At 39.7% G+C, this 26,986-nt stretch overlaps 4 protein-coding genes across 5 annotated transcripts in view; 1 reads left to right on the forward strand and 3 right to left on the reverse strand.

Moving 5' to 3' along the window:
- Window positions 1-17,635, reverse strand: part of slx4ip (SLX4 interacting protein) — a 31,132-nt gene extending 13,497 nt beyond the window's left edge. Inside the window, exons 1-6 of one of the 2 annotated variants that reach the window (XM_077612854.1) lie at window positions 16,054-17,635; window positions 15,618-15,671; window positions 9,387-9,476; window positions 9,048-9,174; window positions 1,142-1,219; window positions 289-377 (exon numbers count right to left, since the gene is read on the reverse strand). In XM_077612854.1, the coding sequence (XP_077468980.1) occupies window positions 289-377; window positions 1,142-1,219; window positions 9,048-9,174; window positions 9,387-9,476; window positions 15,618-15,644 (411 nt within the window). In that variant the 5' untranslated portion in view covers window positions 15,645-15,671; window positions 16,054-17,635. Of the gene's footprint in view, window positions 1-288; window positions 378-1,141; window positions 1,220-9,047; window positions 9,175-9,386; window positions 9,477-15,617; window positions 15,672-15,800; window positions 15,920-16,053 lie in introns of those variants that run through there. The other variant, XM_077612853.1, reaches the window with a different exon arrangement.
- mkks (MKKS centrosomal shuttling protein) lies at window positions 16,515-18,498 on the forward strand. Its single transcript, XM_077612857.1, has 4 exons — window positions 16,515-17,561; window positions 17,647-17,828; window positions 17,892-18,002; window positions 18,076-18,498. The coding sequence occupies exons 1-4, from the start codon at window positions 16,589-16,591 to the stop codon at window positions 18,472-18,474; spliced, it is 1,665 nt and encodes a 554-aa protein (XP_077468983.1). The 5' UTR covers window positions 16,515-16,588; the 3' UTR covers window positions 18,475-18,498.
- Window positions 18,499-18,727: 229 nt separating this feature from the next.
- On the reverse strand, window positions 18,728-20,264 carry LOC144084431 (3-oxo-5-alpha-steroid 4-dehydrogenase 2-like). Its single transcript, XM_077612856.1, has 5 exons — window positions 19,975-20,264; window positions 19,733-19,893; window positions 19,226-19,327; window positions 19,005-19,155; window positions 18,728-18,803 (listed from the first exon to the last, which is right to left on the reverse strand). Exons 1-5 carry the CDS (start codon window positions 20,262-20,264, stop codon window positions 18,737-18,739), a joined length of 771 nt encoding a protein of 256 aa, XP_077468982.1. The 3' UTR covers window positions 18,728-18,736.
- A 1,105-nt stretch (window positions 20,265-21,369) lies between these two features.
- Window positions 21,370-26,844, reverse strand: memo1 (mediator of cell motility 1). The gene is made up of 9 exons (XM_077612855.1): window positions 26,366-26,844; window positions 25,520-25,601; window positions 25,369-25,437; window positions 25,064-25,176; window positions 24,771-24,882; window positions 24,395-24,537; window positions 24,209-24,285; window positions 23,841-23,945; window positions 21,370-23,352 (listed from the first exon to the last, which is right to left on the reverse strand). Exons 1-9 carry the CDS (start codon window positions 26,424-26,426, stop codon window positions 23,221-23,223), a joined length of 894 nt encoding a protein of 297 aa, XP_077468981.1. The 5' UTR covers window positions 26,427-26,844; the 3' UTR covers window positions 21,370-23,220.
- Between the last annotated feature and the right edge of the window lie 142 nt (window positions 26,845-26,986).

The raw sequence follows: 26,986 nt of genomic DNA on the forward strand, positions 1-26,986 counted from the left end.
TCCTTGCTTGACACTATTTCATGGATACAAATTTGTTTCTTCCGAGAATAATTGAATTAAATTCATTTCAACCTTACTCTGCCTAGTAAGGTTCAAATTAGGGGTTTAAAAAAATAAAGATGATTGGCAGAAGTCCTACTTTACCCAAACAATCAGTCTGACCATGACTCTGTCAACATTAACCCCCTTTAAGACCGCCATATATAAAGTGAGAGCAACCATTTTTTTTCTTTGCAGGATATTCTGCCAGGCGCCTGGAAGAGGAAATATAGTATAAACAACACTCACTGCGGTTGAGCTTGGTTTTGCATAGTGTGCTGTGGCATCCTCTGGACGGCTCACACACACAACGCAGCGTTCAGGAAACACACGCAAGTCTGCAGACAAGCAAAGTAGTAACATAATAGTTGATTTTGCGGTCACAGCTTTAATCATGAATCCATGTCAGACAAACGGAATGATGTTGATAGGGACAAGCCAATACCAGTTACTTTCCCTCAGAATAAATGGAAACTGACAGAGTACGTCCAGAGCTGCTAAATTTCATAAGCATGAAAATATTAACTCTTCAAAGGCTTGCTTTCCATCATTTCAAACAATATTGTTTTACCACCACTGGATTAAATTTGTTCCTGTTTGCTTCATCGAAGATAATTAATTTTGATGTCGTTTCATTCTTTTATGGTTGTTTAATCCATGTTTATCATTCCGGGCCAATTAGACCACCCAAAGCTGCAGAAGACTTAAGAATTTGATTTGAAGGAGACTGACTGAGAAAGTCAGAATGTTAGCGTGTAGTAGTTGAGCAGTTTCTGAACATCCTTTCCCTGAGGGATCAGATATTAACTTTATTGACAGGAAGGGAACTGTGTTGGTCCCATGAAAAGGTACATAAGGGTCACGGAAACTACATGGGCCACATTTCCTCGTTTCACGGACTCGCGGGAAACGCTAAATGTCTGCAATTTCCCCATGACAACCAGAGCAGGTAAAGATATGACATAAAAGTAAGTTAGGTGGAGAAACATAAACATAGAGCAAAAAATGACTTGGTTTTACTGTGGGAAATGAATCTGAATCTCAAGACACTAAAATGTCTGATTCGGATTTAGTGGATATTACAAACATAAAGGTCACGTACCGCCATGGTGCTGCTTGACGATACATCGAAGGTTGACGTGGCGTTTGAGAAAATTGGCGACTAGGTTAAAATATTTTCCTGAAAGAGAAAGAAAACAATTGCAATGAACACAAAGGGTCCTGGTGAAATAAAGCCGGATGATTTCATTGAACAGGAGTAGGTATGGAAAATGTGAGGCACTTGGTAGATTATCTGCGGATGAATGGAGAGGACTGCTTGACCGACAGACTGAATGACAAAAGCAGTAGGAAACATGAATAAATGGATGAATGCTCCATCCATTGAAACTCAACAAATCATTGACTAAAGGAAGGTATGCAAGATTCCCCATTTTCCCCCTCCACTCTTCATGCTTAAGGTCAAAATGAGTATATGACCTGGGTGCAATATATCATCTATAATAGCTACTTTGTGATTTGATTGCAATCGCTTTTTGTAAGTCAAACCATATTCAGCCTTATTTCGCGAAGACTGACCATAAAAAACGCTTTTTTTGATCCTGACAGAGAAGGGTTTTCACATTTATACTATTGCTGAAAACTTTTGTTGTAATAGAAAATTTACATCAGCAGGAGATAGGGGCTAAGAAACCTTTTCCAAGGCCTCAACGCTACTTTAATGGAATGTTCCTCATGGTATGCAGGATGCACTGGGTTGACACAATGGCATGTTGCCTAATCTGGTAGGAATTTGTTGACTAAAAGCACGGGTCCAGCTAATATGCTATTCCGTCGTCTTTGTAAGCTGTTCGACAGTTCTCGATAGCAAAGTAAATTAGCTCATTTAATTGAAAAGTCTAAGTGCTTGAGTAAGTTAAGATTGTTTTTTTTTTCCCAGTGATGTAGAGTTCTCTTCAAATTAATAGCAGTGTGTTTAGAAAAAAAATAAAGCAGGACATTTTCTTTCCCCCAGCCATGAAATACAATTAAGATAAACTTTCAGTGTAAGGGGAAAAAAACTACTAATCCACTATCCAAAAATGGCCATTGAGATATTCAGCCTAAAACTGTTTAACACAACAGCCAACCAAAGAATAAAGATACATGTTAGAATATTTATTGTTTCTCTGTCACTTGAGCTCAAGTGCAGTACAAAACCTATAATTATCATTTACAAAAAAAGAGAAGGAAATCTTGTTGTTCTTTGGGTAATTGTGTGCAATTACACAGATCACATACTACAAAACCGCCACAGGTTTATGGTTAAGTGTATAGTATAGTGATAAAACGGCTTTTTTTCACTTACGAGTTTGGGGCCCGTCTCAAAGTAGCTTGTGTTTTACACACAACAACAACAAAAATCAACATTGACATTCCCACCCGGTACATTTTATTAATGACCAATAATTAATATATTGTTTCCTTGCCAATTGCACTTAAAAAAGAACAACAGCACTATATGTACATTCTTTCATCCAAATTATTTTCTTCTCATATAATGATTGAGTTAAATTGCAAAATGTCCTTACTTTACAAATTCACCTAATATTTCCCATAGCTTTTTAGTGATAGAAGACATTGATAAAAACACAATAATAAAAACCCTCACCACACAGAAAAGAAAAATTGCCGTCAATGTTTTTTTTCTCCAATGTGACAGCCTAAAGCATGTCAAAGTATTGCTTAGTGGAATGTTTCTGATCCCTTCAAAGCTTTTGGTACGATTTACGCCTAGAAGCAAACTCAATTTGGACAGCTCAGTTGAGAGTTACGATATTTCAAGGTCCATAGGCAGAACGACTTTTTTCGCTCAATTGAGATGAAATTCCCCCCTAAATTTTTGAAAACATGGCAGGAAAAAAATAATTGCAATCTATGTGTCTTTTGAGATGTGATGACAGTGATGTAGCACGTCAACTGAAAGATGGATGGAAAGCGCTATTTAAATGATAGACAGACTCGCAATCTGGGTGGTTTGGAGAGGTAAACATAAGAACAGCGCTGTGATTTATTTTTTGTCTTCTGTACATTAACCACTAAATAGAAATTATGGAATAACAATAGCAATGTCAGTGTCCAAAATAGTAGAAAAGTCGATTTTCAAACATGACAGAATGACAGCTTTGGATTCTTTTTCCCAGAAATGGCAAAATGAAATAGCGCAAAATAAATGCCACAGATTCCCATAATATAAATGTAAATGCTATTTAACTTTGGCGGTTTCTGCTAAACCTCTAAGGAAGCTATCATCAGTCTTTGTCCATTTGTGAGGCGGAAGTCTGATGAATTTATAGTAGTTTTACCCATGAAGGCAATAGGAATGTTTGATAAGCAGGTTTTCTTTGCAAGTTCGTGGCTTCCTATGTGTGGAGAAGCTTTAAATTAATCCACGCGTTTTATGTTTAGTTCTACAACTCTTCTCATCACGTTCCCTGGTGGGTTGAGTTTGCCAATTCCCAGGACAAGCTTGACGAGGACGACTGGACACAGAGTTGGGAACCGTTGAAACACCGTGGCCCGACACATCAGCTGTTTCTAACTTCATAACGTTGTGCACATCTCAGAGTTGCTCTTGGCTCTCTGCCTGGGTTCTCTCATGCAAAGCTTGCATTCATATTTCCCTCCCACAGACATTATTCTGGTACCTCCTACTGACAATGTGAGGTCCCATTCTGTGGCAACTGGAGTAGAATATAAAACTACAAAGCGTCAACTTTAACATTGCTTTTGTAAATGAATCAGGAAATGACAGCGTTGTTTCATTTTTCTGAAACCCTGTGCATAACAATATTATGCTGGCTTAATTAAACTATAAGCAAGACATTTTTCCATGTTTTGAGAAATGTGGTATTTCTGTCATGGTGTAACATACCACAGGCCAAATAGAGAGCGATCGTTAGTGCCAAGGTTTGAAAACTGCACTTGGAGTGCATATGCTGTACAACCAAGAGCACACATCCTTAGAGCTTTCACCACTTCCTTGAAAAACAATGAAAGGAAAGGAAAGCCAACAAACCCAGGCAAATAGACTGATTAGGGCAATATAATAAGATGGACATGAGAGAAAGGACACAGCTCCATCAAGGACATGCGATGGGATCAAACTTCATTTGCATCAAATATATCCTGATAAATTTGAACATAGTCATCCCATTGTGTCACAACCTTCCTTCCTGACAGATCTTGTTGCAGAAACAACCCATTCTGTGCAATTACAGGACAATCTAAACACTAGGTGAGGTTTTTTTTCTTCTTCGAAAGGTTCTTTTCAGTTGCCTGTTTGCCTTCTGCTTTTTTACACACATCTTATGATCTACATAGCAAGCACCCTTTAAATAGCAGTATTTGTCCTCCTGCACTAGTGACTGTTGGCAAATTAGGGAGGGTCAAACAGCATGAATATTTTGCAATGCGGCAAGATACAATTGCACCACCAATGCGGTGCGTCTGTCCAAACATTATTTTAAGATCAACACAGCCATAAACATTGAGATGATGGCAACAGCAATGTGGGTGCTAGGCAGAAACTGGCATGGTGCTTTCGCTGTATTGTACTTTGATCTAGCCGTATAAGTTTCTTTTACCTAAAGTGAATGTGGGTGTTGAGTGTCATCTGGTTGACAAACATTATAAAAGTCATCTAAATGAAGCGGATTTAGTAAAATGGCCATCATTTCTGGAAGAAATATCCTATGGAAAAGAAGCAAAGAAGCTACAAGGTAGTGTCAGAGCACGTATTGGATTTGTGTGAGTTTTTTCTCTCTATAGGAAACCACTCAAATCCACACACGATTTCATATTGGGAAAACAAAACCGTGGCGACTCCTTATGTATAGGAATTGAGCCAGCGAGACCGTCAGACATTAGTGCCTAAGAATCCTGCTCTTTTGACACAGCAGCTTTGAAGTGGACCCCCTCCCTCAGTCCTGAAGTACGGGTGGAGAGTTGGAGCTTACAACGAGTGAGAAACGACAGAGGGAAGGATGAGAGAACATGAGGAAGTTACCCACATGTAAGTGGGGGCTTTCCTGGAAGGACATCACCCTCTGTAGCAGAGCACTCTGCCTTATCATCCTGTACAACGACCACCTGAATCAATATTTGCACATGAGCGCTCAATTTAACATTTGGGTGACCCCATAGACGCAGTTACAAAATACGCCCCAGCATGGTGGCGGAGGCCAGCCCATAATGGAGCATATGAGCAAAGTAGCATGAAACAATTTTGCTAATTTTACACGCTAGGTTTGGGTAACAAGAGTTTATATCGTAGATATACTTAGGTTTCGAGGTTTTTCAAAGTTGAAGTGATTATAATTAGAATAGGGCCAGGCAACCAAGATTTTAAAAAAGGATCCCGATCCCCTAATTTCGTCCGATAGTGATTCTTTAAGATTTTCTTTTTTTGTGTTGTTTACAAGCTGTCAGTTTTTATAAAACAGCGACAACCATCATATCTTAGCATTAAGCTAGCAACCACTTGAAAAATGATAGATATGTCTATCGGCATTGGTCTGTTCAAAATCTGCTAAACTATTTGGCATCTGCATATCCAAATGGCCGATTAAATGGCTGATCACTGGGCCCGATCTCAATATTATCTCAATCTCAAGTCTTTGCAAAGAACAGAGGAACAAAAAACGGTTTGAATAACATCCGTGAATATCCGTATGAGCTGGTTCTTATTGTTTTTCTTTGCGCAAAGCGTGCTGTCCCAAAGTGACACCTGTCCAAAAACAAAGTCACAGGGCTGCAGGGAGCACATGACAAAGAGATATTTCTCCAGACTTTTAGTAACGGACAGAGAAGGAAAACAAGAAAACACTTAACTTTAGTTCAAGACAGCGTGTGCAGTACTTCCCAGATAGTTTGTGGTGACCGGTCACATGAATGTGATTCGTGCTAAGGCTCAGGCCCTAATTATATGGGAAAAGAGTGTAGTGTGACAGCTATGCTAGGGATTGTGGTTATGTGCTAAGAGACTGCAGCTGACCCGCAGGACAAGGTTACTTAGAAAAAAAAACAAATTAAAAAAGCTGTGAGAAATTTTCAGGTAAGAACGTGAGGGTAACTTGGAAATTCTGACTAGGGGGAAAAGTCCAAGCTCCCCCAAAAAAGTGAATGGTGCATCTGAATTTTCACAGGGGAGTGGAGTCAGACCTTCCTATTAGAAAGACAGCGCCCATTCAGACGGGTTTAAAGAGCCACATCAAAACCACATAGTATTGTGAGGAAGAGGGTTGCCCAGCAGGGGCCAGAGACAGGAGGGTGAGCAGGAAGAAGGGAAGGAACGCTTGCTGCAGCGCCTACGCTGACCAAGATCCATTTTAAGCCCGGGCCTTGGAATTCCTTTGTTCCTGTCACAGGTCTCTGTTTCAACCTTCCCTTAATCCCAAACTGCCATGCGCCCAGTAACATAGAGCAGGGCAGGTAAAACAGCCAGTGGCATGCCTCTCTATTTACAGATCAGTCCCTCACATTGCAGCCACTCACATAAATAGCAAGTCAGTGTGGTGGCAAAGGGAAAAACAAAAAAAGGATCCAGAAGAGCTGAGTCTCATTTCTTTACAAAACTGAACCCAAACAAAGAAAAAAAAATGTGGCTTGACCGAATCGTACGGCATCAAAGGATAACGACACGTCGGCTCTTCAGTGAGGGCGAGATGCTCATTTGTAACACATTTTTCAGACGTAAAGAAATCCAACAACACTTGTGCTTTTCCTACAATGACCATGGTCAGGCTGCCTTAAGCCCCCTTCATAGGGCTGCCAAGAGGAGTCAGTGGTACACTGTGCAGCACTCGCAAAGCCCTCTCCCACGGCTATTAGTGACCATTCATCTGGCGAGCCTGGGAAAATGCCTTTCTAGCTTGTAGTGACCACGAGGAAAGAGACTGGCAGGTGTCCTAAGCCCTGGCACCTGTGCAGGAAGAGGAAGAAGTACCCAGCTCTGCCATGGGCTGAAATCAACTCTTCTCTAAGTACCACCAAGAGTCTAGTCGCATCCACTAGGACAGTTCTCAAAGACAAAGTTACATGTACAAACAGAGCTTGTATTGAAATGGTGCACAAAATCCTTCTTGGCAAGTTGGATATTTGTGGAAACTTTCTTTTACCAAAGCTCACGTTACTCATGTAAAAATGTGTAAAATGGACGTGGAACTCTGGTATCTGCACGAGGCTGCCTGTGAACCCTTTGCCGTCACAGTTAATAATCACTAACATCCTTCCTCATGTATCATATCAGATATCGGAACAGTAATGCTTACGGCACAGAGATCCAGTCATACGCACATTTTTAATGTGAAATCTCTCATTGAAATATTGCGCTCTACGGTGCACCGAGTAGATCGCCCGGCCTCTCCCGGGGTCTCGTTTTTCTATGCCTTTTAAGAGTCTTACATGTCCATTGTGCTTGCAGAGAGCCAAGCCTTTTGGTGGGAAAAGCTCCCCCTGTTCATCTCTCTAAAAACATAAATAAATCACATCACTATGAGCTAATCATGGGGTCAAGTAGCCTGATAAAAAAAGAAGGCTAATGCTTTTCCAATTCGTGGAAAGGATCTCATCGCACACAATTTAGTTGCCTACTCCGACAGCAAGTTTTAAGAGAAAAGGAAAAGAGAACATCCCAAACATGGAATGAAATTGGTCATCGATTTTTCACCTGTATGCCATTTCCAACAAAACTGTCCAAAAAAGGAGGCCATGCTTGCCAAAGAATTAGGCCCAATCTAATTAAGCTTAAAGGAAATTTAGTGGAATCTGTGCTTAGAATGTTTGTTCATTCATGGAATCCTGTTTCTGGGAATCAAAGGGGTATCGATTCTACGTTGGCATCTACCCAAATAAGATATTCCGTCTCTTCCTCTCTGACTCAGGTTAGCTGACGTACTGCGAACCAAACAACATTGATCATAATGCCTGAAAAATCTTCAAGAAATTAGCTTCCATAATGCATTCTTTCTACTAGAGCTAAAAGAAGCTTTATCATTTTTACGCTGTCTTCTCTTGTCACGTAAGCTACTGTACACAGCCTATAATCATCATGGTGTCCTTCTAGTCAGTCATGAGAGATATGAGTTTCGGTAACCTTACACTGTGCTTCTGTTCACACCTTTCCCGGAGGGAGGTATACTGCAACTTGTCGACTCATGAGCACTGTCCTTTAGATTCATTATAGTTCTGGAGGGCTAAACCAAAGTGACTTGAGCATATGAAAATCAGCGTGCTGTTGACTATTTAATGGATAGAATGTATGTTGGCATAGAGCAGGAAGGAAATCCAACTGATTCCGTTACACTGATTGACTACCAAGAATTACTGAATCAATGTTCCACCATAAATACTGATATCCCTTTCCACCAGAATATTTGCCATAAGGCAAGAACAGAACTTTAAACTGTGTCGTTAAATTCTCAAAAGCAAAATCCGTTTGTTTCTTTCTTAAATGACCAAAAATAAAATTTCTACTAAAATCCTCATTCGAGTTTGCCATATACTTTCATATTTAGAGGTGAAAAAAGCCTGAGTAATAAAGTAGCAAGAGAGGCTGTGCTGTGGCCACAGAGAAACTTTATGAGGCTGGCTGCACTATAATCCCACTCTCACAAATGGTGTTGGCTTGCTGAGTGAGTTCAGTGAAACTGCCCTTAACTGCTACCTGTGAAAACCCAATATGCAGTTTGACATGCAGCTGTGAGAAATTGGTTGGATCCTCTGAAGGTAGTAGATCAAATGTACAGCTCTACTTGTTTATGTGGTGGTTGGCAACTGACGCCAATAAATATAAACGTAAATCAAACTTGACGGTATCTTCCAGAGAAATACCATACCGTGCATCAGTGCACACCCTCACGTAATCATTTGTCTATATTGGTTTCTGTGACGGTTGTCAAACTAAAACACTCGCATGGGAATAAAACAATTTTAAAAAATGTATTTGACCAATGTCATTAAATGATTACCTTTCACAATAAGAGCTGAAGCCGGTGCTAGCTGCTTTTTCTGTTTTGGCTGTCTTCCTTTTTCAAGGGACTCCATGTACTGCTGAAGTCTTAGGTCCACATAATCACGAATCAGAGTTGTTACTTCCTACAAAACCAACAAACATTTCATTAGACTGGATGTTATCATTGCACTTGTCGCGGTGGACAACCACTAAAACACCCAAAGTTATTTTACATTACGAGACAACTCTGCAGTTTTTGTTTATATTTTTAAGGCCTCGAGTCGTACCGAGGCTATATATATATTCACTCATACGCTGAATCCCGAGAAGGGCGTCCTTCTTATTGTGTCTTTACCTCGATGTGGCTTGTAGCGAACCAGCTGGCGTCCTCTTGGCTACCCAGGGGCAGGACGTAAAGATCCACCAGCACGGCAAAGTTCCCACACTGTAACACAAAGGGCAAGGATAGCCACAGGTTGCTGTGAGGCATTGAGCTGGACCACAACAAAAGGAATCAGAGTGTGAGTGATTGACAGCGAAACAAACCACAAACGACCCCCTGTGTACTCCAACATCACCCCCGGGCCTTTCAATGCAGTCCCCTCATAGCTCTTTTTCTCTCTGGCCATCTCTGGGCTAAACTTTAAACGCCAATTATAGTGCTGCTTGCCATTCTTTTTTTTCCCCTCCTAAGAGCCTAAAATATTTGCTCCCGTTTTGCTTTTTGGTTGTTTTTTTTTAGACAATCTTGGGTGTTTTGGCTCAGAAAATGTTGAGCATCACTATCTAAAAAAGGGACATGTTGAGGTCTCCAAAGAGCTACTAAAAAACATGAATTCAGAGTGCATTCTACATCATTGTGTCCATGACAATAAACTAAGAAAGACGAGCAGGCCAGAACCGACGCGGCTAGTTACCTTGCCGTTACATCTTTCTCAAACTCCCCCGATTATGGTTTTACACAAGAGTGCAAAATCTGCCCGCTGCAGATGGCAACTGACTAGTTGTCCCGTGTGAACCTCGCCTCTCCCTGGATAAGCTAGCCAAGGACTGAGACCACCCACGACATAAACCAGAGTAGCAAAAATCACTGCTCATAACTGTGATACGCAAAAAAAAAAGAGCATCAAACAAGGAAAAACAGATTTCGGCTTTCTCGGGGAGAACTAGAATCTGCTGTGTACAAACAGAAGATAAAATAGGATAAACAAAGACTTGTTTCGACTTAAGCAAACCCAGTGAATTGAAGTTACACACTGAATGACTAAACTTAATAACCCAGTCCTAGGGGATGTTCCCAAGGCCTTGTATTAAGAATGACGTGAGTGCTGAAAATAACGGGGTAAAATCCCAAAACTGTGGGCACTAGCCAACACCAAACCCTGCATGTGTCTGGTTAAACTCAATAGACTGTCCAAACTAAATGTGACTGCCTTTTCCTCAAGGTTCCAATAATTTCCTGCTTCAAATGATATCATTCATATTAGAAACGGTTTGGTCTCACAATGTACTTTGGCAGAGAATCCCAATCTCTAAATGATAGTACCGAAGTCGATCACGAACCTGGCAGGTCTAGTGGTCTGCATAAAATAATAAATCTGGTTCACAAAGCAAGTTACGAGAACAACGCTAACAGTCCTGCCAGCCTGACAATTTGTCCGCCGATTCACGCCCAAAGTATTTTTCCCCCCCAAGAGAATTTTTTTGCATTGCCTCTATCTGTCCTCAGAACATTTTGACCCAGGAATAGTCATCAAGCGATCACAAAGCATTCCAATCTAGTGTTAAAACCTCCACACGCTGTCTATCAGTATCTGCAGATCAGTATTCTTTCTTTCCACCCAGTGCTCTTTGTCTCTCAGCAGTCCACGCTTGACTGGTGGTCTTAGCTGACTGCCTCCAACAATTACGAGTGCGTGGGAAAACCTAGCAACAGAGGGTCAGACCTTGTCCATCAAAACTGACACAAAGACAAGTGGGGTTCCACGGTGGCTTCTTGAGTTGCATTTGACACCATCTCAGTTCGCTTGAGTATCTAGCCTTTAACATTTCAGCCCTTTGGGCATTTATTTATGTATGCATTTATTGTAGTGACTCTTATGACACTGGATTGAATGTTGTACATCTGTGTTGGTTTACTCACTCACGCAAAGAGCTGCACCTATTTCCTACCAGGAATCACAAGATCTATATTAGATGCATGGCTTCAATTTAAACACGCTAATATGAGCTCTAAGGAAGAACACAAGGTGAATTTGATCAATATCTTAGGGGAAGCAGTAGAGATTTTGAGGGGGGAAAAGACACGGTTTGGGAAGACATAACTGGGTGAATAGCCTTAAGTTATTTCTAAGCTCCTGATTGAATCTTTTACTTGGCCAGATATCAAGCAAACATTATACAAAATGACTTATTGTATTAAAAAAAAGCAAACAAGACATGGTGGAAATGCGGCTGTCGTGATAAGCATCAGTCGACCTTCACTTAAAAACAGCATGTGATTTCTTTTCTGGGGGCGCTGGAATGTAAACTAATGCAATCAGACTAATGAGAAAACTATTAATTTACCGAGCAAAGGTTTTCAGCGGATGCACAGAAATTCAGTTTCAGTGACAAGATTAACTCATTGGTTGCCAATGATGGCGAATGATATCCAATACATTTGAATTAATAGAGGGTGATCGATTTTCAGTCCCTTTTTTCATGATTTGATTTTTTTGTTGTTGACCATATATAGTAAAATGCCTCATAAAAGGTTAAGTAAATGCACAAAAGAACCGTAAAGAAGCCAGGATATTTCAAAATGCTTGTTAAACTTAGCTCAAATTTGAAAAGAGGCCATCTCAGGCATTTTCTTTCAATCAATCATTTCATTACACCCGACAAATTCCTGATTCATTCAAATTCTATATAACATTTTTTTCTTTATGAGACAATTTGAAGGCTGAGAGGGATTCACTTGTTGAAAAGCAAGCTTTGAGAGAGAGCAAGTTGGACAGGAAGTTACTCTTTTCATGCATAGTAAAGAGAGGCGGCACTACTTTGTTCTCTGTCTTACACGGGCCTGCCTTTTTTTACCATTATGGACATAGTCTGAAGGCTGAATAAGAAGCGGGGGAACGCTACTTAATACCAAATCCTTTGTTGTGCCATCTTTTGTGTGCTGACACAATGCACATGAATGGGAGTGCGTCTTCCTGCAGGCCAAGCTAAAACTCTCTATCCTAATTCTCCCTGCTGCCAATCTTGTAACCATGGTCTGGTTAAAAAGGACAACAAAGACAACAGAAATATCTCTAACAAAAGCTCCCCACTGTTCACCGCAGGCAAAACAAGAATCAAAACAACTCCATCATATTTTCTGCTCATAAATAAACAATTCCTGTCACGAAGCCGCTGATGGTTCCCTTCTGTTTCGGGGCTCTGTTCTATATCACTTTCAGTTCAACCCAAAAAAACCCTCTACTTTTTTTTTTTTTATCCCTCAGTCCGATTCGGGCACGGGGCCCGAACACTACGAGCGACTTCAACCCGCCTCCCCACCTCGCTGCCCTTTGCCTCCGCTATCGCGGCATATAAGAGCCAGACCTTCTCAGACTGCACTTAGCTCAGAGGCTAACACTAACCAGCCACAGATGTTTACATTAGATGAGAAGGGGCAGCAGATGTGGTCTCATTCGCCATAACTTGCATCGCTCCCTTTTTCGGACATTCTTTCTTTTTTTTTTGTGGCCTGCAAACAATCCCGGGGGAGCGCGCTAGATTGGTGGGTGTGACAAGTTTTCTTCAGGCTTTATTTTGACTCATTTTTAACGCTCTCTGTGAGTCACCTGGGTTTCCCCCTTGGAAAATAAAAAAAACAAAACAAACAATCATCTGCACTCCAATTTTCAAAACAGACGGATACAAGGCTCAAGAATGTATTATTATTACTAAGGCTGGACTAATCGACAACTTATCTACATTGTTGACATCAGTATTGTCATTTTTTTAATATGAAAATGTTACAATATATTTAAAAAAAACAAGACAACTGTGAATATCATATTCATATTACTTATTTAAGAAAAAAATATGAAGCAAAAATGTGAATGTTTTTCTATTACTTAATTTTTTCATATGAAAAAAAATATGAACCAAAGATGTGAATGTTTTCCTATTAATTTTTTCACATGAAAAAAAATATGAACAAAAATGTAAATGTTTTTCTATTACTTAATTTTTTTATTCCAATGATTTTTTTAGATAAAGAAACAAAATATAAAACCTGAAAATATTCTCAAAAAGCTATAGTAAAAAAAAAAACACGATTTAGAAATGAACTAATTTGTCGACTAACAAAATAATCTGCATTTGTGGCAGCCAGAATTATTACTGCTATGGATAATGAGGCACGTGCGTGTTAGTGTGCAATGGACGCTTCGTACAGGTGAATATTATAGCACACGTGTTGCCTTTTTTTGACAATAAAAAGCAGACACAACCCAAGAGTGGAATTCGAACAGCAAGAACGGGCAAGAATATCTCCAGGAAACAGGCAAACAAAAGGCAGGCAGACGCTGCCTACAGAAATTTATGGATACAAATTTCTGGCAATGAGGTGTTTGGTTTCTTCATGAAAACTAAATGACGTACACTGTAGGCTGGTGCTAAATTCTTTTCTTTTTTTTATATAACCAATGTCACCTCCTCAATCCAGTATAAAAACGTCCAAATGTTTGCCCTGATAGTGTACAGACACATGATGTGTGGTCCCACATGGGCTCATCTACAGAGTGACAACAACACTAAACAGTGCATAAACCCCTGACGTGAAAATGTTCTGCGGTTCCTCAAACCTTTTCTACTTCAAAAAAAAAAAACATCAACTGGGTTTTATGCCACCGCTTACTACATCAGATGTTTAGATGTCAGCGGTGCATTGTCCTAATAAAAGGCAGATTGCTACATTCTAGAGGGGTAATGTTCTGGCAGCCAGCACTTGGGGTAGATCTGTATTTTTGCCTGAAGGCCCCCGTTCGGGAGGTCTATGTAGTGGTGGCTGACTTAATGTTCTGTGCCTATAAGAAAGTGCTCCCCCTTTAGTTCTGCAGATGAGGGGGAAAAACGGCCGTAAAACACACTGGTGAACAGCCTAGTAAAAATGAATCAGAGAACATGAAGGGGAAATGCTTTTACTATAGGCGCAAAACGGCAGTGGGCATGTGACTTACATGCATTCCAAAATATAACGTTTCCATGGAAAAATGTTGTCCGAGAAGTTGATCCACCCATTAAAACGACGGTGACAGTCGTGTTGGGTTTGTGAAAGAAGAGCCAGATGAAGTGCCTTGAATGCTATTGTTTAGCCCGATCCCCTTCTTACATGCTTGTTTGTGGTTAGTTGGTTGAGTGCGGTTGAAGCGCGGAGCATTTTCTCAGGCAGAATAACAAAACTGTGTCATTATGTGCCCAGTGGGAAGGAACCCGCCATGAACCTCGAGCATTTGACTCTCCCACAACCAACTGATGGTGGGGGGTGGCCTTTATGCAGGCATGCATATGAAACAAATAAGGGGGGAGTCCAATTCAATATCTGGTCAACAGGGCACACATGGAATGGCGGAGGATGTGGAGATTAGTGCAAAAAAAGTCTGAAGCCCTTGTTCAAAACTCGCAATAAATGAAAAATCAACAAAAGCAAGATCACCAGCTTTGTCTGGACTTAACAAAAACATCTGAGGTGCATTATAGTGACAGAGAATCAGACTGAGGATGAACAGCAACATTATTTTTTCTTTCCCCAATAAGTGTTTCCGGCTTGTACGAAATGACATTCAAGTTAAAATAGACTCCGGGAGCCAAACGTATTTGACATTTGCTCCAATGTTGATGCAAAATTGCATAGACGTTAACAAATTCCTCAGTCTTAAACATTTAGTTATCCAGGATCTCAAATTGGAGAAACAAAACCATCAGGCTTTATTGGCAAGACTGCTAAACGTGTATATGTACCTCCCTCTAGTGGCAAAAGGCTGCTACTATAATGTGTTTTGCCCGTTGTTGTTTTTTTGCAGTAAGGGCCCTACTTTGGTACTGAAACAGACTTTGGGGCTTGAGTATTATACGTGTGACACATTCGGTCAATTGAACAATGAGAATTGTTGCATGAGTGAATCAATTTGATTATTTAGAGATAATTACCCAAAGTAGGGAAAAAATTACACATTTGATAAAGAGAGAATGTAGCTAGTCAATAATTTCTATATCTTAATACACATTTTCATATTCAATAAGCAATAATGACAACATATTTTTACAAATTTTGAAAGATCTCAAATGTTAAAACTAATATCTTGCTAATAGTAATAGTTGCAATTTGGCACTCTCTAGTGGTCTGTAAAGGGAAACGTCGCACATCCATACATCATCACTCTGGGACCAACCGAAATTGAAACGTTTTTCATGCTGTGGCATTAAAAGTACCATATATTTTATTATATTGGGTTATATTATGAAATATACTAAAACTTTTCACAATATTAATCAATATGCTTTAAAAAAAAAATACAAAAACTTTGGATCAGAAAAGAAACGACCAACTTACCTTAATTACAAATTTAACAGGCGCCATGCAACCGGTGGAGTACAGAGGTTTAACCTGAAAGTTAATAGTACAATATTATTAGCTGATCCGAAAACATCCTATTTCGTAAAAGTGTGTCCTTTTTCATACTTATGAGGTGTAATAATACATTTAAGATAAAGAATCACAAATACAGGAACTTACAGCAAAACACGTTGCTCTTTGCTTCCGCCAGCTTTTGTGAATTTCTGTTGACTGGTTCGTCCGCTGAAGATGACGTCATATTAATGTGAACCAACTTAAATTGGCGTGGAGTCCAGAGGTTTAACCTGAGAGTTAATAGTACAATATTATTAGCTGATCCAAACACATCCTATTTCGTAAAAGTGTGTCCTTTTTCATACTTATTAGGAGAATAATACATTTAAGATAAATAATCACAAATGCAGGAACTTACAGCAAAACACGTTGATTTTTGCTTCCGCCAGCCGTTTTGAATATCTGCTCACTGGTTCGTCCGCTGAAGATGACGTCATATTAATGTTAACCAACTTAAATTCGCTCACAGCAAAGATCGCAAAACTGGACAATTTTTGTGTGTTTCTAATTTCAATAAAAGTTTAGTTTTCACGTGAAATTTATTTTAACAGTAACAAATATAAATTATTTTCACCATGCGACTGCTGGACAAGTCGGACCAGCAGGACCCCAGGCGTCCAAAACTGCCATGGAAACGAGTACTCCGAATAGAAGCCTTTCCTATATTTCCGAAAAGAGTTTATCTAAGTAATTAGTTGTTATCCTAGTCTTCTCAGCACTGTGTTTAATTTAACAAATGGATTATATTCTATTAATACTTTGATTTATTTACCTGTGTCAGTGACGTTTTTCAACTAAAGTGTTAATTATGATCAGGCACACCCGCCAATAGCTCTCCTGAACAAACTTGCGCGTCCCGTAATTAGCGCTCAAGAAAACATTCCCCAAATACGATGTCTCGACTCGTTAAGAAATCACCAGCGCTTTGCACGGATCTACCACTGGAAAACAACGACATTTTGAATAAGCTTTCCTTTTTGGGTCAGCTTCTTAGATCGTGTTATGGTCCTCTGGGTCGACTGAAAAGCATCCACAACAACATCGGAGGGCAAGTGGTGACCACATCAACATCATCAGTGTTACTTCCAGCCATTTATTCAACGACGCCAATTCTAAATCTGATTTTAACCTCCATTCGCGGGCACATTTCTCGTTTTAACGACTGCGGCCTGTTTGCTGGTATTCTTTGTGTGACTCTCATTGAACAAATCAAGAAAATTGGTTTGAGGGGAAACAGGGCGATAAGAATGAATAAACACCTGTTGCGCATGTGCACCAAATACCTCCATCAAGAAGAATGTGGTTGTAAAGTACAACTCGACTTTTGCTCTTCCCAAAACCTGATCACGTTGGCTCGCAGTATTATCTGCAGCAAACCAGCTGTGATGATAAAAGACTGTGAAGCACTTCACATCAGCAAGATGGCAGTTGAGGCCTTTTTACTCTCAGTGCCGTCCAACAGTGGTGTAGTAACCCTGGGAACGACAGTAATTGTGTCTATTGAAGGCCTTTCTGTGAGGGACTCTGCAGTATTTCCAGGATTATTAATTGACATTCCTTCTGGTTTGGAGGTTACAATCCCCCCGTCTTGCCCCCTGCGTGTGTTGTTGTTCAGTACATCCCTTGCGGGAGATCTTTCTGAAATAGGAGATGGACAGCTTGAAGTCCTACATGGTACCGACATGGACTCTCAGATCCTGGATGTTCTTCTTGAGATTGGCAAACAGGCGATGCGAGATAACGTGAAGCTTTTTGTTTGCCAGAAGGTCATCCATCCAGTTCTTCAGCACTTCTTAAGGAATCAGGGTATTTTAGTTGTGGAGAGAGTAGGGATCAACTATATGCAGCCTCTTATTCAACTCACAGGTATCCACATGTGAATTGGATCTGTACCATGCACTCCATCATTCTGTGTGTCCTTATTCAGCATGTCTTTTTTCAATCTATACAGGGGCCCTGACCGTGGCAACGCTACATACCACAATCCCTCTAAATGCCTATGGAAAAGTGGGAAATGTCAAATGTAGACAGATTGGATCCAAGATGATGTTGCATCTATATCCTGCTGAGGAGTCCATCATTTGCACTGCTGTCCTCTGCCACAGAAATGAGACAATGTTAAATGAATTGAAGGTATGGTTGGATTGAAACATATTGTAAGTGGATAATAATTGTTTTTCTCTGTGAACATGATAGGTGGCCTGGCAGAAGACAGAACACGTATTACGACTTACCCTGAGGGAATCGTTTGCATTACTTGGAGGTGGATGCACCGAGACCCATTTAGCAGCGTACCTCAGACACAAAGTAAGCGCAAAACATATTTAGTCTATTTGTTACTGCTTTATAATCCACTTAAATGCTTTTATTCTAATCCTAGTGTGACACTGCTGAATGTGCCTCAGTGCTAGGCTACTCGCAAACGGAGTATCTGCTTGGTGTGGAGGCTTTTTGTAGTTCTCTCGAGTCGGTGGCTGCAGCACTACAGCATGATAGTGGGGATTCTCTCGTTGACCTGATGGCTGCTCACCACTGGACTCTTCCCAAAGATGCCATGCAAGAGGACACGAGCAGGTGTGGCTGTGGACTGATAGAGAATAGCCACACTAACAAGCGGTGTTTCTTGAACACTAACCGTCCGATCTTCTCTCCCACGTCGTCGTCTGGAAATGCGAGTGTGCTTGACTCTTTCACTGCAAAACTAAATGCTTTTCAAGTGGCGGTAGAAACTGTAAACGTTCTCCTTGATGTAAAATATTTAATAAAAGATGCGAACTAAACCAAATTGTTAAGGGTTCTTTGTGAGCACTTCAATTGGTTACAAAAGACAATATAAAGCGTTAATATTGTTCTTATGCAAACGCAAGTTCATCCCAGGGCCGAGCCAGAAAATTACACACAGAACTCGCCGGCAGTAAAAAGTAAACACTAAATTCCGATGTCATTTTTTCAAATGTTTACAGGAAAGGAAGCAGACACTTTTTGAGCAGAAGCTGAAGCTTAAAAATGAAACAGTAATGAAAAAATATGTTGATGTTTTCTCAAAGGAAAAATGGGATCAATGCCTTTCGAGACTTAGGGTAGTGCTTGAATGTCCTCTTGTAAAACCTTTAAAAAAAGAAAAAGAAAAAATGAATGTCTCTTTGTTAAACCTTAAAAAAATGAAAAACAAAAAGGTCAAATCCAAGCCAAGAAATTAAACTGCCTGGTAATTAATGATTATTCATGAGAGTAAAAAAATGTGACAACCAATTACGATCCACCGTTACATATGTGGTAACATGTGCCTGTTGTGCTAGAATTTGTCACCTGTGATGATGAATGGCTCTGGGTCCAATGAAGCATGTAGCAAACACCGCAAAAGAGAGTGATGGAATGCTCCAAGTGGCAATGGCATAGCCAAACCACTCAAGAATCTCTCCAAAATAATTTGGAGCAGATATATATTCAAAAAGGCCTCCTGCAGGGAAAAAAATGAAAACAAGTGATTCTATACAAAAACAAGATGTAAGTAAGTAACTTTTTCTTACCTTTGGGAACTTTGTAATTTACTTCTCCTTTTTCCCTCAACTTACGGAGACACATATCACTGTGTATGTTGATTGCCATTCCAATGTAAAATAGGAATAAGCCTATAAGACATTTGTATAAGTTATTCCTTGTTTGAAAAAAAATATACTAGGCAATTTATTAAAAATACTGTAATCAGTAGAAATAGGAACAAAATGGGTGGCCGATTTTCTTTCGTTTGATTGCAACCAAAGCAAATAGGATGCCTATCACTGTCAGAAGCTGTCAATAAGTTAATTCATTAAATAATAATAATTAAATCTAATAGAAAAGTTGGAAGGTTGTTGAGCCTGGTCTTTAATTTAAGTGTTGTAGTCGATTGATACGTAATGTAAAATCATTACATTTGTGAAGCAACCATGTTCATCTAACCAGCACCAACAATATCATTTTCAAGTTATATTTCAAAGATCATGTGTAGTATATGTAAGGGATGCATAGAAAATAAAAGAGCTTGTTTATCGTACCAATTCGGAGGCAGCCAAAAGTTTTCCACTCCTCAATTTTAGCACAATGCAGCAGGTAGTGTCCCTGCAAGAATCCATTCACGGAACAAGAGATAACTGCTCCCAGCATGACGCTCAGTGGATAAGGTTGTCCTCTGACCAGGAGGGAATAGATGAATGTTCTAGTAAGAAAAAAATCCCCAAATTAGCATTGCAGATTCAAAGCAAACATGCAGTCATTAGTAGGTGTAAACATGTCTTACCTGTGAAAATAGTGTAGACAAAAAGTTCCTAGCAGTAGCATCTTTCCCAAACTGTAAGGTTTGTGTGATGTGAGCATCAGAAGTAATGGGACTAGAAAAGCGGGTAACTCTTGGATGAACCAAGTCAGGCGAGCAGGTAGCATCTTGGTGTTTGTGGATGCCATGTGGCGGCCATAGCATTTTTGGATTTTCCTGTGGTGGTACAAATGCAATATTCCTGCCAGGAACATGCCCAAGCTAAGAAAGTTGAGTAAATCCTTATAGCAGTGCATCCTATCTGCTATTGTCATTCACTCTTGAGAAGCTATGGAAAATCAGCCACTCTGGAAATGCAAAAGCATTAAAAAAAATGTGTCTTCCTGGCAGATTGGGAAAAAAAGAGGCTCCAGACAAAAAGTTAATAGCAATAACACAGAAATTTATTGAATTATTGGACTACTATACTAGTCAAACCAGTAGTGGGGGACACTAGACCATCTCAAGACCCAAAATTAAATACTTTCAGAAAATCTAGTGTTACATTAAAAAAGGTGGAAGCATCCACACTTGACTTGCAGTCAACATGATTGTTAATATTTTTTTTAGATAAATCAATATACCAGGCCAGCCCGGCAGCCTCACAGTTTTGGGGCCATGGGTTCGACCCCAGGTCTGTCCTCCCCTGTCTTGCGTGGGTTTTCTCCGGGTACTCCGGTTTCCCCCCACATCCCAAATACTGCATTTCAGCATGCAGTAAAAAAATGAAATCTGCAAATGTGACTCCTATTTCCACTAAGATAAACAGCAACAACTACACTAAACACAAAAACAAAACTAACACCTCCCCGAACTCCACGTTCTTAAAATCAAGAAGCTAATCATCAATTTATGACTGATTTCTAGAAACACCAAAAGCAATCACACGGCCTGTCGGATCTCATAATTTACCTTAGCAGGAGCACTGTGGGTAGGTTAGTCAAACTACACTTGAACTCAACTGTTGTAAAGCGAGAACAAGATTCTAGTGTCAAAGACAATTTCCTTTCCTGGCCTATGATTACATTGCTATAATTCTTTAATTGAAAGTCTGAGTCGTTTTCTTTAATCTGTTGGTTCATTGAGCTTTGACTCAAAGACAAAAGGTGCAAAGCGACATTGACAACCTACATTTAAGTGAAAATTAAGAGTCGTTTACATGTATGTGTATATGTATGTGTATATATGTATATATAGTACATATATACGTATACACACATATATATACATATACAGACAAATATTAAAAACCATTTTCGCATAAAATGTTAAAATTTTAAGGACAAAAAGTGTTCCTAATTATATCAAGTCAATCACAAAAGCATTTCATTTTGTAGTAATAAGTAGATCAAAAGTATAAGAAAACACATACCGACTGACTTGCTTTTCAGTAGATTTTATTTGCTTTATAACATAAATCCTCCGCCTCATCTGAAGAATCTCTTTCGATGCCTCGCCAGGGGAACCTGAGATAAAAAAAAACTCCGTTTATGGAGTAGAATATTTACTGATAATGATGTAAGTTGACATATGTCATATGCAAATGTATAATAAAATGAAATTTAAAAAACTGACACCATGTTATAAGCAAGAGAAACAATACAAAATCTAGAATACAAATGAAGCTAAAAACAAAGGAACAGTGCTGAGGTTCAGACTTCCTTGGAATTAGATTTGGGGAGGAGAAGCAACAAGCATTCCATTCTGGAGATGTATAAACAGTAGATGTCCTTCAAGACCAATAAATCGGGGACTCACACATTTTAGGGTAAAAGAGTTGGCCAGTAAACAATGATTTAAAAAAAATGTAGAACCACATTTTCTAAATAAGACTACTTGTGCGAATATACAGATTTTAAATGTTTGTGCAATGGTGATCAAAAGGCACAATAACACAGTGTCATGCTTTACTGTAAAAATCCTGAAAAAAGGGATGCCTGAAACTGCATTAAGTCTCAAATGGATTGCAAAGTCTCATCAAATCTATAAAGTGGTGGAATTCATTTTTCATATGCACTCAACACCCTCGTTGTGGTGCAAATTTCATTAAACAGTCAACTTAGCAGAATTCCAAATACAGTAAAATATAAAGTATCAGTGCTTTATGCAAATTACAAAAAGAAAATAATGCCATTAATTGCTCAATTCTAAATTTTGATTGTTCAGGCACAGATCATCCAGATTTGAAATTAGGAATGTGAAAATATGTCCTGTTTTTTTTGTGATGCATGTTGCAAGATCCCTGTTAGTGAGGAATGCATTTTTTTCTTCTTCAGCAGGGTTGGCTATTTTCAGTTATGATTACTTTTGCATAAAGTATTCTGAATTTAAAATCCATAAAACGGAAGCGTTAAATGGAATTTGTGAATTTTATTGCACCGCTAATTTAGATTAAATTATATTGATGCCTGTAACAACACTGCTTGTGTCCAAATCCACACAGTATACTCCGTTAAATATCATATCAACTAAAAATAGCTAAGAGTAAATAAGATCAAAAACGTGAATAAAATATGTGTAAGTAATAGTTGTAACTGTTTTTGGTTTTGTAAAGTGAGGAGACGGGGTTAGTGAACGTAACTGAACAAAGCCCTTTTGTTGGAAACTAACACCCGCTGTGGAGTAATTATTGATCAAACTGGTGTCATATTTAGTTACCCGTGGTCTGAAGCAACCGTTAAAAAGACTACCGGTAACGTTCATCCCACAACATAGCATTCATTTTGATTCCCATGAGGATCTGCAGATTTATTTTCATTCCTTTCGAAGATGATGCGAGCATATACGACCACCATGTGGTCTGGTGTAGATTGCCCTTCACAACTCAAAAATCCATGAAGTCATAAAACAGAGACATGGGATGAGTTTGGCCCTTGCAAGGGCCTAAATAACATCCCCAACTAACTCAAACTAAAATGCTCAACCCAAACAGCTCCTCTTAACTTTTCCACTGAGCCATCGTCTCAAAAATACGCTTTCGACTGTAACACTCCACCTAAAGGTCTGAGATCGACAGCAAACAGAGGAGTGGAAAATGACAGGAGAGCTGGGAAGGTGACAAATAGTAGGGGATTATTGGCCTGACGTGGCTATGTCCTTCTTGCAAATAGAAGGCATTGCTTGTAAGGGTCGGCGGGGTCGAGGTGGGGGGAGCGTGTACAGGTCAGGTTATGGCGATAGATAATAAATGGCAGGGCTGCAACGCTGCGGTGACCCCTGTGAACGTCGACCTCAATGAACAATAAGCGCCCCCGCTGCGTAGCTCACGGAGCTGTCCTGCCAGTTTCTGCACTCGCTCGATTGAGCGTAGTTGAGAAAACTGAAGTTCATGTCTATACCGCTCTTCCTCAGCTCAGCTACAGCCTGAAACACAAGAAAACAAAAGTAACAGACTGATCATTTGCAACATGACAAATCTGCGTGTTTTCCTGGACATTCAAAGTCCTGCAAAGCTATTATAATGATTTGTTTTTTAAATATGTTGATTACATTTGGCGATAGTATGTACTGAAAATTGGCCCAAAGACTAAGAACAATCTTTCATCGATTTTTTTTTAATCCAAAAAGATCATTTACATAGTCATTTACATTCCTAAATTACTTTGTTTGAGGGTCAAGTTAGAGTTGAGTGTCTACCAAGTCTGGTAATAAAATCCAGGGAATTGTACTGAGGTTTTGGTAGCTCCTTATATGTAAAAAAAAACTACAATTCTCCTACCTTTGGAGCTCCGCAGATTGACACCAGTAGCCTAACAGCTAAAATCAATAGTATCTAAAATGCCATTAAACTGAGACAGACATTCATTTATATAATAGTAGAAATATGATGACTTTTATTGTCATATACTCACATTTAGGAGCACGGCAATCGGGTGTCGGCCGCAGATGGTATTGTGGTATTTTTTCAAGTAGTTGGTGAAAGACATTGGATCCAGCTGTTCTATAATGCCCATTCCCTATAGGAACACAACATGTCACCAACTTGCATTGTTGTTTTGTTTTATACAAAGAGGATGTGTGTTCTGTTAAGAAATACTAGCAACTGTTAAGAAATACTAGCAACTGTGGCTAGCTACTTACAATTTTCCTAAAAAAATGCAACCTGTTTTTTTTTTCTCTTAGGAGGAATTTTTGACTACAGTGATTTAATCTCCAGAATAACATATATTCTTGAAACTATGGTATTTTAATAATTTTAGAAGAAAACTGATGGTATTACCATTTTATCAAGGTGCTCAATGGACCTATAGATTTCCCCTTGAGATTCATCATAATATGTGTATCGGAACCGCTGACCTTTAAAAAAATAAATAAATAAAAAAGGCAGTAAGTGTACCATTTTAAATAGCTTAAAATAGCAAAATGGCTATTTGTGCTATTTTCACTTGTGCTCATTGCAACTGACCCCAGTGGCAGAAGTCTGACGAGATGATGAAAAGGTTGGAAGGATCTGCCAGATACTTGCTGAGCAGCTTCCCATATTCTTGTTCCTTGGACTCGCTCAGAGCGCCCACGAGCACAGGGACGATGCTGAACTCATCTTTGTGGCTGGCAAGAAAAGGAAACTAAGTAAAATCATATGCAAGGGATTAGGTATTCACAAATAAGTGTATGGGTGTGCCAATTTACTTCCAATTTTCAGCAGCAAAATATAAGGTTGTACTTTAACTGACAACACACCCAAATGATGCCATTCAAGTGCAAAGAAATCCTCCGAATTGCGTCACTTAACTTTGTAGTATCAAGTTAAACTTTGTAGTATCAAGTGAAACTGGAGTTACCTTTCCATGGCTTTAGCAGTATAAGGCAAGTGCATTTCAATACTGTGCTCATCTTCATCTGTCTGCATGCTCATCCTTTCAAACAACCCTGTTTTCCAGAGGTCCGTATAAACTGTCAAAGAAAATATATTTTAACCAATACTTATAATTGATAATTGACCAGCTAAGTGGATAAACTATCCATTATAGACAAAAGACTATCCTCTTTAATACTGACCCAAATTTTTAGAATAACTAGCAAAAAAAAGGATTGTGGGGCGGAATAGGAATAGAATATAGCAGAATGAATATACCCTTCTGGTCGATTCTCAGGTCATACAAAGGTGTTCTATAAAAGTCTGCTGATGATAGGGCACAGCGGGATAGGGGCACATGGTGAGAAGGTCCCAGGATGAACACCCTACGACTGAAAGGTAACAGTCATGTCACTCCGCAAGTTGATTAATTCAGAGGGATTTCAAAAACATTCCATGTATGCATGACGGGCATCAAACAGTATAGCTTATCGCATTTATGTTTGTGACTGCTAAAGTGGTTGTTAGCTTGTTTCACTGTACTTTCAACCCAAAACTCATCTTCAGTGAGGTGTGACACTTACGTAACAGAAGGGTCAACCTGCTTGTAGGCATGGGCGGCACAAGCCCCACAGTAGGTATACCCTGCATGCCTGCCAACACACACAAAAAAAAGTAAATGACATGTCTTAGATGTCGAGTCCATGTTCATCTTAAATCTTTCAATGTGATTACGGAGCTATGATGGCTCTGGCGGGGTTGATTGTAGACTGTGCTTGGGACAGCCAGCCTTCGAGTTGCGCATTCAACTGAGATCCTGAAAAAAAACAGAAGGAAAATATTTGTTTTAATAACTTTAAAAACTATACATCATATAGGAACAATGAGATACGTTAAAAGAGGATTGCTGTGGAGGCATTAATTCTGAGCAGGTTTTCTAATCGGGCAATGGACAGGACCTAGAAGGGCAAACAAACTATGGCTATCATCACAATGCAGACTGGGAGGCTTAAAGGGATAACAAGCAAACGGCTGGCTGCTAAAATGGGGGCAAAGGGGTGGACGCGGATGCTCGGTGTTATTGCCCTACCTAGTTGTTTGTTGCTGCGATGAGAGTGATCAACATCACAAATAAAGCAAGCCAATGCACAAATGAGGCCACAGCAAGACTGGCATCTTCATAGATTTGCTGCCATGGTGTTTCCGCAATGTTTTATAATAGCTAAGCTAAGCAGATCTGGAACAGTGGCCTGTATTTTTTTTTTAGCTTCGGTGGCTGAACAGTTTTATGTCTTATTTAACACGAAATCGAGTACTTAACAGAAAAAAAAAACATGAATAGAAGTGGTGTACATAACATGCGAATTTGCTATTTTTAATTAGGTGAATTGCGAACCCAAAAACTGGCACGCGGTGTCATGGGCTCCTAAACACTTTTTGGTTCCTGTCACTGGGTATTAAAATCGAAATCAAACGACATGCCGAGTAAACAAAAAAAATACCGAGCGCGATGATAATGATTACAAAAAAAATAGCGATTATCCGGTGTGCTAATACGGCCGGTGCTATGTTGACAATTACCCGAAGCAGAGTACCAGCTCCCGGCGTGACTTGCTTCTCTGCACACCACTCGGTTAGACATCTTGCTTCCAAAGCTGCCTATTTTGGTGTAGTTAAATCTTGTCAGTCAGGTTAAAATCAGGTTGTAAGCCAGTGTCAGCGAGCACGGCCGGGAATTGGCGACTGTGGGCGACTGGCTCGGAGAGGAGAGACAAAGAACAGTTGGGAACGAAGAACCAGCCGGCTAACAGCCTTGCGGGCTAAAGTGTTCCGTCAGCTGCTTGTTGTGGTTGGATATGGTGAAGTTGGAGAACCTACGTTCGGTGAGCGGCTCAAACTAACGTGTAAAATGGCTGTAACACTATAACACAGGAGGGTGATGAATGGAAGAAATAAGTCGAGTTTCTGATAGTTGTCAGGGTCTAAAACTGGAGGAAAATGTTGGTTTGATTGACTAGCAAGTCAGCCAAGAGGCGTCACCGAAGTGCTCATAGGGATGACTTTCAAGCACTTTGATTGGTTGAGGCAGTTTACAGAAAAATGAAAGACCTCGTGTGGGGAGGGGGAAAGGTCAAATGGGTGGAGCCTCTCATAGACAGCACATCTAAGTCTAGATGTGTTAAGATGGAGTCGGTGGCGTAA

The sequence above is a fragment of the Stigmatopora argus genome, chromosome 11 (assembly GCF_051989625.1).
Source record: "Stigmatopora argus isolate UIUO_Sarg chromosome 11, RoL_Sarg_1.0, whole genome shotgun sequence".
Taxonomy (NCBI): Eukaryota; Metazoa; Chordata; class Actinopteri; order Syngnathiformes; family Syngnathidae; genus Stigmatopora; species Stigmatopora argus.